The sequence below is a fragment of the Myxocyprinus asiaticus genome, chromosome 35 (genome assembly GCF_019703515.2).
Source record: "Myxocyprinus asiaticus isolate MX2 ecotype Aquarium Trade chromosome 35, UBuf_Myxa_2, whole genome shotgun sequence".
In the NCBI taxonomy this organism is placed as follows: Eukaryota; Metazoa; Chordata; class Actinopteri; order Cypriniformes; family Catostomidae; genus Myxocyprinus; species Myxocyprinus asiaticus.
The window spans coordinates 17,661,564-17,675,155 of NC_059378.1; the positions used below are offsets into that span (position 1 = coordinate 17,661,564).

At 38.9% G+C, this 13,592-nt stretch overlaps 2 protein-coding genes across 2 annotated transcripts in view; one reads left to right on the forward strand and one right to left on the reverse strand.

Annotated features, from left to right (window-relative positions):
• mrpl4 (mitochondrial ribosomal protein L4) overlaps positions 1-13,592 on the reverse strand; it is a 170,384-nt gene that overhangs the window by 60,988 nt on the left and 95,804 nt on the right. The window lies entirely within an intron of this gene.
• The window catches only part of LOC127425801 (puromycin-sensitive aminopeptidase-like), a 40,899-nt gene continuing 28,468 nt past the window's right edge, over positions 1,162-13,592 (forward strand). Inside the window, exons 1-9 of the mRNA XM_051672060.1 lie at positions 1,162-1,474; positions 7,060-7,144; positions 7,294-7,371; positions 7,573-7,694; positions 8,082-8,189; positions 10,883-11,083; positions 11,206-11,302; positions 11,388-11,421; positions 11,638-11,752. Of these exons, the coding sequence (XP_051528020.1) occupies positions 1,190-1,474; positions 7,060-7,144; positions 7,294-7,371; positions 7,573-7,694; positions 8,082-8,189; positions 10,883-11,083; positions 11,206-11,302; positions 11,388-11,421; positions 11,638-11,752 (1,125 nt within the window). The 5' untranslated portion in view covers positions 1,162-1,189. The remainder of the gene's footprint in view (positions 1,475-7,059; positions 7,145-7,293; positions 7,372-7,572; positions 7,695-8,081; positions 8,190-10,882; positions 11,084-11,205; positions 11,303-11,387; positions 11,422-11,637; positions 11,753-13,592) is intronic.

The window sequence follows — 13,592 nt, forward strand, 5'->3', positions numbered from 1 at the left end:
CTACGGTACAGCTTGGACATCAATAACATCAAACCTCATTGGTTCTTTCTTGTCTCATAACCAAACATCAAACTTGCATCATAGTTGCCATATTTAATTTGGAAGTCACATTCTCAGCTTATCAATTATTTGATTTTTAGAGTTGTCATATCACTTCTGAAGATGTGGATTTAATCACTGGAGTCTTATGGATTACTTTTATGCTGCATTTATGTGCTTTTTGGAGCATCAAAGACCTGGCACCATTCAATTGCATTATATGGACTTACAGAATTGAAATATTCTTTTAAAAATCTTTGTTTGTGTTCAGCAAAAGAAAGAAAGTCATACACATCTGGAATGGCATGAGGGTGTGTAAATGATGAGAGAATTTTTATTTTTGGGTGTACTATTCCTTTAAATATGGTCTGTTCATCACACAAAGTGATTGCATGGCCTCAGATGACTTAGAATATGGTACATGTGTGAGTTGTATTGATTACTACTGTGGTTTTATAGTGTTTTTTTTATTTTATTTATTTTTGCGTTTTGCAGCTTAACAGCACAAAGTTACTATTCACTTCATTATAAGGCAAAAAGCTGTGTGAAGACTTTTTGAAATGTTTCATTTGTGATCTGCACAAAGGGGCAGTCACACTACACTTTGGCCTCCATTCACTCCCATTCAAACGCATCTAAATGCTGGAGACCTGAAACAAGCTCATGCGAAGAAATTTCACACTATGCTGCGGAGGAAAGTTCAAGTTTATCACCTGAGAAATCATAAGACATGGGATACATCATATGCCATTGCCTGAACCTTGGATTTAGGATAGACCTCACCGAAATTACCGGCCGGTTGAACTGCGATGCACCTCACTGATGTATTTTATCAAACTACAAAATGATGACTCTAAGACATAATAGATATTACAGTTTCATTTTCTGTTAATGCATGATTTTCTGTAAAGCTGCTTTGAAACGATGTGTGATGTGAAAGACGCTACACAAATAAAAATGACTCGACTTCACTAACTGATCACAAACAGCAAGAATTGCGCTGTGGCGCGCCGTCTACAGATATAATTCTATATTGCAAATGCAGTAAAGCCATTTTCCTATCCAGGCATGTTCATTCTGTTCTCTCGCTCTGTTCTTTCCGTCAGAGAGAGGGGGCGGGGCGCCGCGAGGACCATCTACAACGGTTCGTATGTCATTTTTCATGAGTTGTCGGGTGTCTCTGTCACTCATACGGCTAGCCTTACCCCGCAATCCGACTCCACTACCGAAGCTCGTGTCTTCGAGTCTTAGAGCAAGCACACCACTTGTCCGCAGTTTCCATTCGGTTTCCCGCGTATCGACATTATACAACATGCCCGATCGGAGGCCCTTCGTGCGGTTGCCCACTGACGTCTACCCCGTCAACTACGGGCTGCGCCTGAAGCCCGACCTCATCGACTTCACTTTCGAGGGCAAACTGGAGGCAGCCGTGGAGGTAATGTTGAATCCGATGTCATGCAACCCCTCTGCCCCTCTCTGGTCCGGGCCCAGATGTCATGCAGTGTTCACGTTAATTCTGAGTTTATGAGTTAACGTTTTCATAACTGCTGATACTGATGTTGTTGCTAATCTGAAGAGCTACCTGCTAGTGAAACAGTCAGCGGCTTTACACACAACGTCCTTAATCATTATTAGTTTCAGCAGGTTTGGATTGGGTTGTATAGGGTTAAAATACTTAAACCTAGTGTCCTCTAAAATCTGGCTCTATAAAGAGGAGTAGGCAGTTAACGGTTGCCCCGCTAACTAGCGCCACACTGCTAACCCTGCTAGCCTGCAGAGCTGCTGTCATAAAACCACGAATCAATTTTGTGTTGAAATGAGCCTAAATGTAGCATTTTTTTTTAAACCTCGATCGTGGTCTTACTGTTTACATGCAAGGTCGAGACAGTGAATCAGTCCTGTCTGCTGGCTCCTTAGTCACTCTGAACCTGACTGACAGTTTACATGATACTTTATAGCTTACTATAATCACAGTTTAGTGGCTAAGGAAACACTCAGGCTTAATGTGGACTTTTTGGCTAGGTACAAAACAAGGCACTACCTAAAATCTCCAAATATCTAGCTTATTGAAACTGATAGAGTCATGATGATTATGTTATCAGTATTTTACATCTTTAACACCAGGTTTCTATGATTTAACACCTTCAAGAATCAAAATCATCTCAGATGTTTTTGGCCTAAATGTAATACTAGATGTCTTTATATTTTAGGCCATAAATCATCCGCAGGTGTATATATATTTACAACTACTGTCAGGGTGTGCTTTGTTTTACACTTCTTAAAGGGATAGTTCACCCTAAAATGAAAATCCTGTCATTATTTACTCACTCTTATGTTCTGTGGAACACAAAAGGAGATGTTAGGCAGAATGATGTGGACTGACAGGCTCAGTCACCTTGTATTGTATGGAAAAAAAGATGCAATGAATGTGAATGGTGACTGAGGCCAACATTTACCTAAAATCTCCTTTTATGTTCCACAGAAGAATGAAAGTCATGCCGGTTTGGAACAACATGAGGGTTTGAAAGTGACAAAATATCACTTTAAAAGTTTTTTTCACCAGTACACTCACATCAGTTACTTCTGAGGAATCTGTACTCACGGTCACATTTCTCTGGTTGATCCAGTAAACAGGTAATAAAGATAGTAGTGGTTAATAAAGGGCAGATATGATGTTATTGAGGTTCAGCCTCTAGCATTGCCCTTTGCACAAGATTGTGGAGCCTTATATAGACCAAAGGCTTCACATGTTAAGTCATTTTGTACCCCACTCTAATGCCATGCTCTTGTGAAAGTTGCCTTCCTGTTGATTCTGTCTAGATGCCAAGACTTATTGGAGCATAACATTAACTACATCCCCCACAATGCAATACACATTGACCATAATTCTTGGTCAGAAATGGCTCACATTTATAAACGGCATTAAAATAGTTTACTGCTAGTGTTGGTTTATTATCACACAATCCAGTCCACTCTTGCAATCAAATCACATCCAGCTTCTACAAGCCACATGCACTCTCTAAAGGTTCACCTTGGCAAATTCAGGCCTCTAAACAACACAAAACATTTCATTATGTAGGAAGCAGTTCACCTTAAATTAAGTATTATAATAGACCAGCTTAGAACTAATTAAAGCATTGCATTTTCTGGGATGCAAAGGTATGTATTGTGTTCAGTTGTGAAAACCAGCTTATGGAGAGGTAAGGAGAAGAGAGTCTAAAAGCTATTGATCGTCCTGTAAAAGTTTCACTCCTGCATTATGCTATTAATGGACTATTAAAGGCCATATTGGAACATAAGAGGCCATGCAAATTGTTGTTCTTTTTTATTCATAATGTGATTATATATGCATACGTCATATTTTCATTGCGGCAGCAGTGAGACTCAGCAAAGCCACAAGAATGGATTCAGGCGAGTCATTTTCAATGTGTGTTGGATTTCTTTACTCTTCTACAACAATACAAGAAGAAACGAATAATGCACAATGAAATGTTATATTGACAGGCAAAGATTAAAGGGGCTGAAGTAGCGCAGATGTGTGTAATATACACTTTGCTGTGTCTAGCCTGGTGTTGTCACGATACCAACATTTCTGTTGTCAGTACATGTATACCAGTAAAATAACGTTTCTTGATACCAATTTCGATACCACAGAAAAAAATAGGTAATATGCTATTGAACATACTCCTTTAGCCTATTAAAATGTTACATTTCAATAAGAAACAAGAAACAACACAGTAGCATGTTTCCTTCGAGTGTTTCTCAATTAAGTAAACATTGCTTCAAGTTTAAGTAGGACCCTATGAAATCAGTTTTATTTATTTTTTTTCTAAATTCTATTAAATTGTTTCCCCAAATTCCATATTTTTTTCCCCCCTAAATTAAATGTTTTAAAGTTTAATTCAATTTCATCATCAAAATTGTGTCTAATCAAATGAATTCAAACTTTAAATGAAAATAGAACAATTACTTTTAAAGAAAACAATTTTAAATGAATTTAATAATTTTAAATGAATTAACATTTTTGAAATTAAGTGCTTTAGTAAAGATCCTTATAACATAATTTAAAACACAATATTGCTCTTATTTTTGTCAAATAAAGTGCTGCACAACAGAGCATCACATTATAAATGAAAACGTTAATGTAAACTTCTATTCAGTACAACAGCACTCTTGTTTGTGAGATTAGTTCAAAATTATAATAATAATAATAAAATAAATTTGACTAGTAATGTATTTCTGTTTCAATTTCTTAAATTTCACACATCAAACTTTTATTTTGACGTGAAGCTGTTTCTGGTTCTGATTTTGACAGTAGTTTCACACTTCCAGATAAGACATTGGTTATATGGTACCAGGGGTACGTTCCATTCAGAAGTTATCATCCCTATGCCCTATACCCTTCGAGGACTTTACCATCTACTGTGAGAGCTTTGGAGGGCTGAAAGGTGTGGGGCTCAAAAATAATGTTTATTTGGAACTCATCTTTTACTTTGTAATGGAAATTCTGTTTGTATGATTCTTCTCCCTTCGGAGGCTGATTTATCCCATTTGGAAGGCAGAGACAGTGTGATTATTGAAGCGCAAAATGCTACAATTTAGTTATATAATATTAGTCTGCAGGCGCTGCACACGTTGCGGTAAATGAACGCTCTCTTCTGTCATCTACTACATAAAGCACAGTGCGTGATGCTCATAAAATATGGCTTCACACATTCACTTTGCAGCGCTCAGCACATGCAGAATGTATATTTAAATCATTAATTCACACCACACCCATTTGCAGTTTAATAAACAAACAAGGACATATCACGATTTTAATTTGATTAATTGTCCATTTCTGTGTAAAAGGAGTATCATAACGTGCTCAAATGAGCGTGTGGGCATTTGAAAGCAGTTGTGTGTCACCCAGACAGGGTGAGGGGGACAGAATTGAGTCAGTGCTCGGTACTGCAGAAATGCTGGCATGATAAAAAATAAATAAAAATTTCTTCGGACTTTGTACCGAAGTACCGGTACTTTTGACATCACTATATCAACACATTACACACTCACAGTTTTTTGCCTGCATTTCACCCACATTCAGAAAGTATTCAGACCGCTTCATTTTTTTTTCACATTTTATGTTGCAGCCTTATGCTATAATGCTTTAAATTATTGTATTTTTTCACATCAGTCTACACTCCATACCCCATAATGACAAAGCAAAAACCAGATTTTTGATAAATTTGCAAATTATAAAAAAAAAACTAAAAAAAAACTGAAATATCACATTGTCATAAGTATTCAGACCCTTAACTCAGTACTTAGTTGAAACACCTTTGGCAGCGATTACAGCCTCAAGTCTTTTTGGGTATGATGCAACAAGCTTTGCACACCTAGATTTGGGGATTTTCTGCCACTCTTCTCTGCAGTTCCTCTCAAGCTATGTCAAGTTGGATGGGGCTGTCGGTGGACAGCCATTTTCAGGTCTCTCCAGAGATGTTCAATTAGGTTCAAGTCCGGGCTATGGCTGGGCCACTCAAGGACATTCACAGAGTTGTCCCTAAGCCCTAAGCCACACTTGCGTTGTCTTGGCAGTGTGCTTAAGGTCATTGTCCTGTTGGAAGGTGAACCTTCTGAACGTTCTGGACCTGGTTTTATTTAAGGATATCTCTGTATTTTGCTGCGTTCAGCTTTCCATCAACCCTGACCAGTCCCCCAGTCCCTGCCCCTTAAAAACACCCCCACAGCATGATGCTCCCACCGCCATGCTTAACCATTGGGATGGTAATGCGCAGGTGGTGAGTGGTGCCTCATTTCCTCCAGACATGATGCTTGGAATTGAGGCCAAACAGTTTAATCTTTGTTTCATTAGACCAGAGCATCTTGTTTCTCACAGCCTGGAGTCCTTTAGGTGTTTTTTTGCTTTCTTGCACTGAGGAGAGGTTTCTGTCTGGTAACTCTGCCATAAAGCCCAGATCAGTGGAGTGTTGCAGAGATGGTTGTCCTTCTGCAAGTTTCTCCCATCTCCACACATGATCTCTGGAGTTCAACCAGATTGACCATCAGGTTCTTGGTCGCCTCTCTTACCAAGGCCCTTCTACCTGATTGCTCATTTTGGCTGGGCGGCCAGCTCTAGGAAGAGTCCCGGTTGTTCCAAACTTCCATTTAAGAATTATGGAGGCCATGTGCTCTTAGGAACCTTCAATGCAGCCGACATTTTTTTGTTGCCTTCCCCAGATCTGTGCCTCAACACAGTAATGTCTCTGAGCTCTGCAGGCAGTTCCTTTGACCTCGTGGCTTGGTTTTTTGCTCTGATATGCATTTTCAGCTGTGAAACCTTATGTAGACAGGTGTGTGCCTTTCCAAATCATGTCCAATCAATTGAATTTACCACCGGTGGACTCCAATCAAAGTATAGAAACATCTCAAAGAGGATCCAGAGAAATGTGATGCACCTGAGCTAAATTCCAAGTGTCATAGCAAAGGGTCAGAATACTTATGTGAATGTGAAATTTAGTTTTTTCATTTCAATAAATTTGCAAAGTTATCAAAAATCATTTATTTATTTATTTATTTTTTTTGCTTTGTCATTATGGGGTATAAACTAGATTGAGGTAAAAAAATAAAATAATTTAAAGCATTTTAGCATAAGGCTCCAACATAACAGTATGTTAAAAAAAAAATGAAGGGGTCTGAATACTTTCTGAATATACTGTAACTCCAAACCTGAAGGTATATTTGTTGCCTTTGAGCTAACTCTTGTTGTGTCAGTGGGGCTGGTTTAGTATTTATGCTTTATGGCTTTTGATTCCTGCCATGAGTGACTCTATTGTATGTAGGTGAAGTGAGATTGTTCCTTTTTATGGGGGTTGTCTGATGCAGTAAGAGACAAAAGCAGCTTCACAAAGCATGCAAAAGGCAATTTTTTTTTTCAGGTCTTGTTACTAGAAATTAAAGTACTTAACAAAAACTGAAAACTGTGGCTCATGAAACCTGTATAAATGATTTAAACAGAACTGCCATTTTTCTTGACAGGTTACACAACAGACAAACCAGATTGTGATGAACTGCGCTGATATAGACATAATCACTGCTTCTTTTGTGCCTGAAGGGGGGGAAGGTGAGTGAGAGACTCAAAAATCTGCCTTCACTACAGTAACCCACATTCAGTATTTCAGTATTTGTCCGATTACAAGTTCAACCTGCATTTAATGCCTCCAGGTCTTATTTTTAGGATTAACTGTGCTCCTTTTCTCCCCATCCATTTAGAAATTAACGCTACAGGATTTAACTATCAAAATGAGGATGAAAAGGTCACCCTATGTTTCCCCAGCATTCTGCAGAATGGTAAAAAGCTCATAGTGTGGCATGGGAAAGAACCCTGCTGCTGTCATGTCAAAAATCACTGTGTAATTAGTTGCTATAATCAGTTTGTCGACTTGAAAGAGGCTTTATCAACTTCCTGTTAAAAGATAAATGGGTCTTCTCTCTATTCTTTTTTCCTCTTTCTTTTGTTTTTTGTTTAATCATGGACCTCATATTTTTCAGGGTCAGGATCATTGAAAATAGACTTTGTCGGAGAGCTGAATGACAAAATGAAAGGTTTCTATAGGAGTAAATATGCAACTGCTTCGGGAGAAATCCGCTACGCTGCTGTCACACAGTTTGAGGTAAACCCAAATCAGGGCACGCTGTCCCCTCTCTCTTTTTCCATTCGATCTCTGGCTTTACTCTGAGCTCTTGACTGTGTCTCTTGACAAAGGCAAATATTTTAGCAGTTGCCTCTGCTCTGATGAGGTCTTAATGTAATGAGTAACCATATAGGCACTGGATTGGAATAGAGAAAATCAAGATTAGGATAAATGTTGGCGTGCATGTTCATGCATGTACATTTTTATTTGTCTTTGATACCATGCATATGTCCTTGCACGTGTATGAATCACATGACTGCTACCAACACTGACCCTGAGTTCTCTCCTGCTGTCTTCATCTCTCTCCTTCTCTCTCCTCTCTCTCTCTCTCTCTCTCTCTCTCTCTCCGTCTGTCACCTGCTCCAGGCCACGGATGCACGCAGAGCTTTCCCTTGCTGGGATGAACCAGCAATCAAAGCCACTTTTGACATCACCCTCATCGTTCCTAAGGACAGAGTAGCCTTGTCAAATATGGTATGTGTAATTTGTCTTTTTTTTTAACCCTTCCCTCTGGTGACGAGTGCTTAACAGCTTGATTCAAATTACTGTCAGACGTGTGCATTATCTAACACTGGCTCGAAGGCATTGTGCCTCACCGCAGCTGATGTAGACCAGCTCTCACTCTCTGTTCAAGTCATGACCCTCGATGCTCATGCACAAAAAAGGTAAAAGCAGAAAACAGTTTTAAAAAGATCTCATTCTTTAGCGTTCAGAGGATGTCTTCAAATTCCCTTTATGTTCAAACGAGAAAGCTAATTGTTTAAATCTTTAATTTTGGTCTAGTCCAAATATAATAAATGGTTGCTGTCAGCTTTTGTCTTGTCACCAAGATACCCCGTGATTAGTGCTGTTAGTCAATTAAAATATTGATTGTGATTAATCGCATGATTTTTCATAGTTAATCGCAAAAAATCACAGATTTTTAAAATGCTTAAATTTGACTCTATATACAGTACTTCTCTTCCTGTCAAAATGCATTTAGTTCCTTCTTAAAAAAGGAAAGAAAACAAAATGAAACAATAATGTTTTATTAACATTTTCCAAACAAAGTATTGCACAGTATAATATGGATGCACAAAAATAACACCAATTCAAGTAATATAAAACATTTCTTAAAGTCTAAGTGGGACGTTGACTAATTGAAAGAACTAATCCCCACAGGTTTAGTATTAATTGCAATGGGCATTAAATCTCTTAAACCCTCATCCTCCACAATATTAATCATGACTATTCACTTTGCTACAGCAATCGTGAAAATGCATTCACATGATTCATGCCATTTTGAACTCCACGTAAAAAGCGCTGCAGAGTGTGTCTTGTTTTGCTCTGAGGCCTGGGACTACGCACAAATGATACTTCATCTGAATTGTCCGGTAAAATGAAAGCACAAGATGGCCATGGGGAAACGCTGATGCTTCACTCCAGCGAGTCATGTTAATGCAGCTTATTACAGGTCCTATCTAGGTTTGTTTTGTACAGAAAATAAGATAGAGGTCCATTCTCCATCACTTGAACATTGACACAGAATCAAAGGTTCCATCCTATCTCAACCAGTGTTCAGAACTCAACGGAGCTGAATAAAATGTCAGAATCGAATGTGAAAATGGGTAAATCTAGTTAAAGCAAAATTAACAAGTTAAACAATTTAAATTAATCACATCCAATAACATGTTAATTTCGACGGCTCTATCCTAAATAAAAGCACTTTAATGTGCATGCTCAGAAATGTTGCCATTCTGGACTTCATACAGGAGAGTTGATTCAAGGTGAACAAGGCTGTTGTGATTTCTTGTAAAATAGTTATGTAACCGTGCAGCTCTCCATACTGAAAGTAGTTGCATTAAAGAACAGAGTTGGCTCATGAACCATTCATAGACTGTCTGATGCATACAAATGTTCATGGACATTTTTGGCAAACAGAAATGCCAAAGCTGTCAAAAATCACCAGTCCCAGTCTGATAGGCTAGCTGTTGCATGACTTCCAGGAGTCAGGGTTCAGAGTTCCCGCTAAGACATTTTGGTGCCGGCCAATGTATCCGGGAATTATTAAGTTTGCTGGACAAATTGGAAAAAATCCGGTCATCTCATTTTGGTGTTTATTTTGCACTGTTTTGTGCAATATAAACACATTATGTGCAATATAATAATGGCACAATCAAGTCAAATGAACAATAAACATTTGTTCATTATAGCTGCTTTTCCACTAAAAAAATGGCAGTCATGGAAATATTAGCGTCTAATAAATTACAAGGCACAGCAAAAAGCTAAACTACAATTTGTCATATCTTTTCATTCTCAAAGAAATATTCAAATAACAAAAATCGCTAGGTTGTGTCATATAATTTCTCTCCTTGGCTAATTTCTTTCTCTTTATTTTTATGACTATATTCCTAATAGTGATTTTACACAGAACAGAAGCGTTTTGCTGCCATCGTGAAGTCAAATGTGTGCAGCATTTCTCTACAGCTAGGGATGCACATAATCCTGGTGTCCTTCTCCTTCAGAAGATGGCAACGCAAGGCTGTTATAATGCGATTCTGAAGTGAGAAGGTTCTTGCTGCGTGCAAGAGAGATGGAAATAAGGCAGGCTGTTTTTGCCAGTGTGTGGGATCAACCCGCGGTTGTCGCTGATTAGGAATCTGCAAGCTGTCGTGAAAGTTTAAACCTCCATGGCAGCAAAGTGCTGTCATCTTTGGAATGGCGTCACCCTGTTGCTGACGCTTCATGTTAATATTTTCACTGGACATTGTGTCTGACAAAGTGCTGCGGCTGCTGCTAGAACATAGACTGTGTTGAGCATGTGAGACATGCTGCTGCTGCACAGTAGACATGCATACAATGCCCTTGAAGCTGATATAAACAAATGGTGCTGGGGAGGAGGAGGGTTTCAGTGAAAAATTCATATAGCTGTGAAACAGGCTTATTTGCAAACAACTGAACAATTTAAATGTTTGACAAAGAGATTACACTAGTTTCATGACTGAACTAAAACCCTTTGAATCTAATGTTGTTTATTATTGTGCTATGATCAATTTAATTGTGAACAAATAGTGGTTTGTCACTTTGCAAACCACAATTTTCTGTCTGGCTAAGGAAGACTAGTTCAAGTACCAATGAAATGTATTTCACTTCTCATTAATGTTCCTCATGTTTCTCTCTTTGTGCAGAATGTTGTCGATCGAAAGCCATATCCAGAGGATAACAGTCTGGTGGAGGTGAAGTTTGCCACTACACCCATCATGTCCACCTACCTGGTGGCATTTGTCATTGGCGAGTATGACTTTGTGGAGAGTCAGTCATCAGATGGTGTGACAGTCCGTGTCTACACACCTGTCGGAAAGGCAGAACAAGGGAAATTTGCACTGGAGGTTTGAGAGCTTTCTTACCTGTGTTTGCTGTCTAACTCTGTCTCAATGCAGGGCATTCTAAGAGTTATCAGTGAATGCTGTTGTTGTAATTACATTTAATTGTATTCTTTTTCTCTTTTCAGGTTGCTACAAAAACTCTTCCATTCTACAAAGATTACTTCAGTGTTCCTTATCCGTTGCCTAAAATTGATCTAATTGCTATTGCTGATTTTGCTGCAGGTTTGTATCATTGTCTACTCATGACATTGAAAATATTTTTTTATTTGAAATGTTTTTTAATTTTTGGCACTCTTCTGTCCTCTAGGTGCCATGGAAAACTGGGGCCTTGTAACTTACAGGTGACTTTTAAATTAAACGATTATATAGCCATCCTGAGACCTCATAAACCTTTGTTTCTTTTTGAAAGTTGCTATTCAAGAGAGTTTCATTAAAATTGTATCTGACTTGGTAGCATATTAATGCCTCTGTATACAATATGAGACACATTATGCTCAGTGTTCTGTTCTTATTTTTTTTATTTACTGCTTTAAAAACTTGTGTCTGTCCCCTTGCAGGGAGACAGCTCTGCTGATTGACCCTAAGAACTCGTGTGCATCATCCCGGCAGTGGGTTGCCCTGGTAGTCGGCCATGAACTGGCACATCAGTGGTTCGGGAACCTGGTTACCATGGTGCGTGTGTTCATTCAGTTTCTGCACAATTCTTGCTGGGCTAGCTTTTTGCTTATGATGACATAGTCCGTTTAGATACCAGTGACAGCCAAGCCGATTAATTGGCTAAGATTTGACTATTTTGAGATTATTTGCATAGGCCAATAACCGTACATGTTTGGTTGATTAACAGAAGAGAGATTTCCCCCTTGTGTCAGTTCCAGAATGTACCAATAGTTTCATCAACAGGGCATGAAATTAAGCACAGGATTGTGGGTATTGCGCACATTTTTAATCATTCTCGCAAGTTCCACGTTCATAACATAGGGGAATTCCCGCACACATTTATTCAAATTAATGTACAGTAGTTGAGAATTTGTAAACTAAACCACACAGGTGTACAAATTAAATAATTTTGTATTTCTGTCATAATATTAGAATTAGCATGAGTAATCAGTGCTACTGAGTCTGTTTCATCTTTCTCTGCAAGCCAGCGACACAAATAAACTATAGCTCCTGTTTGTAAACAACGAAGCTGACTATATAGTACAAGTGTGTGACATTGGAGCAGTCTAGTTTTGCTTTATCACATCGTGCAGCTCCTATTACAGCACATTTGACAAGAAAGGCAGAAAAGAAAAAATGCTTTGTGTAAAATGCTACCAGAACAACTGCTGGGTGAATAGCAATGCTTAAAACATCATCCTTATAAACCCCTGTTACATCTCTCATCTCCATCTCTCTGATGCTCTATCTAACGTAATCAGGCCCTTTTTTATAAAATAATTAGGCCTATGTACCGATTTATGTAATAGAGTTGAAGTCAGAAGTTTACATACAACTTAGCCAAATACATTTAAAATCTGTTTTTCACAATTCCTGACATTTAATCGTAGAAAACATTCCCTGTCTTAGGTTAGTTAGGATAACTATTTTAAGAATGTGAAATGTCAGGGGGCCTGGGTAGCTCAGTGAGTATTGATGCTGACTAGCACCCCTGGAGTCATGAGTTCAAATCCAGGGTGTGCTGAGTGACTCCAGCCAGGTCTCCAAAGCAACCAAATTGTCCCGGTTGCTAGGGAGGTTAGAGTCACATGGGGTAACCTCCTTGTGGTCACGAAAAGTGGTTCTCGCTCTCAATCGGGCGTGTGGTAAGTTGTGCGTGGATCGCGGAGAGTAGCATGAGCATCCACATGCGGAGTCTCTGTGGTGTCATGCACGACGAGCCACGTGATAAGATGCGCGGATTGACAGTCTCAGAAGTGGAGGCAACTGAGACTTGTCCTCTACCACCCGGATTGAGTAACCGTGCCACCACGAGGACCTACTAAGTAGTGGGAATTGGGCATTCCAGATTGGGAGAAAAGGGGATAAAAAAAATTAAGAAAAAAAAATAATGTGAAATGTCAGATTAATATTAGAGAGAATTTTTTATTTCAGCTTTTATTTCTTTCATCACATTCCCAGTGGGTCAGAAGTTTATATGCACTTTGCTAGTATTTGGTAGCATTGCCTTTAAATTGTTTAACTGGGGTCAAACTTTTTGGGTAGGCTTCCACAAGCTTCTCACAATAAGTTGCTGGAATTTTGGCCCATTCCTCCAGACAGAACTGGTGTAACTGAGTAAGGTTTGTAGGCCTCCTTGCTCGCACATGCTTTTTCAGTTCTGCCCACAAATTTTCTATCGGATTGAGGTCAGGGCTTTGTGATGGCCGTTCCAATACCTTGACTTTGTTGTCCTTAAGCCATTTTGCCACAACTTTGGAGGTATGTCTGGGGTCATTGTCCATTTGGAAGACCCATTTGCGACCAAGCTTTAACTTCCTCGCTAAAGTCTTGAGATATCGCTTCAATATTGAAT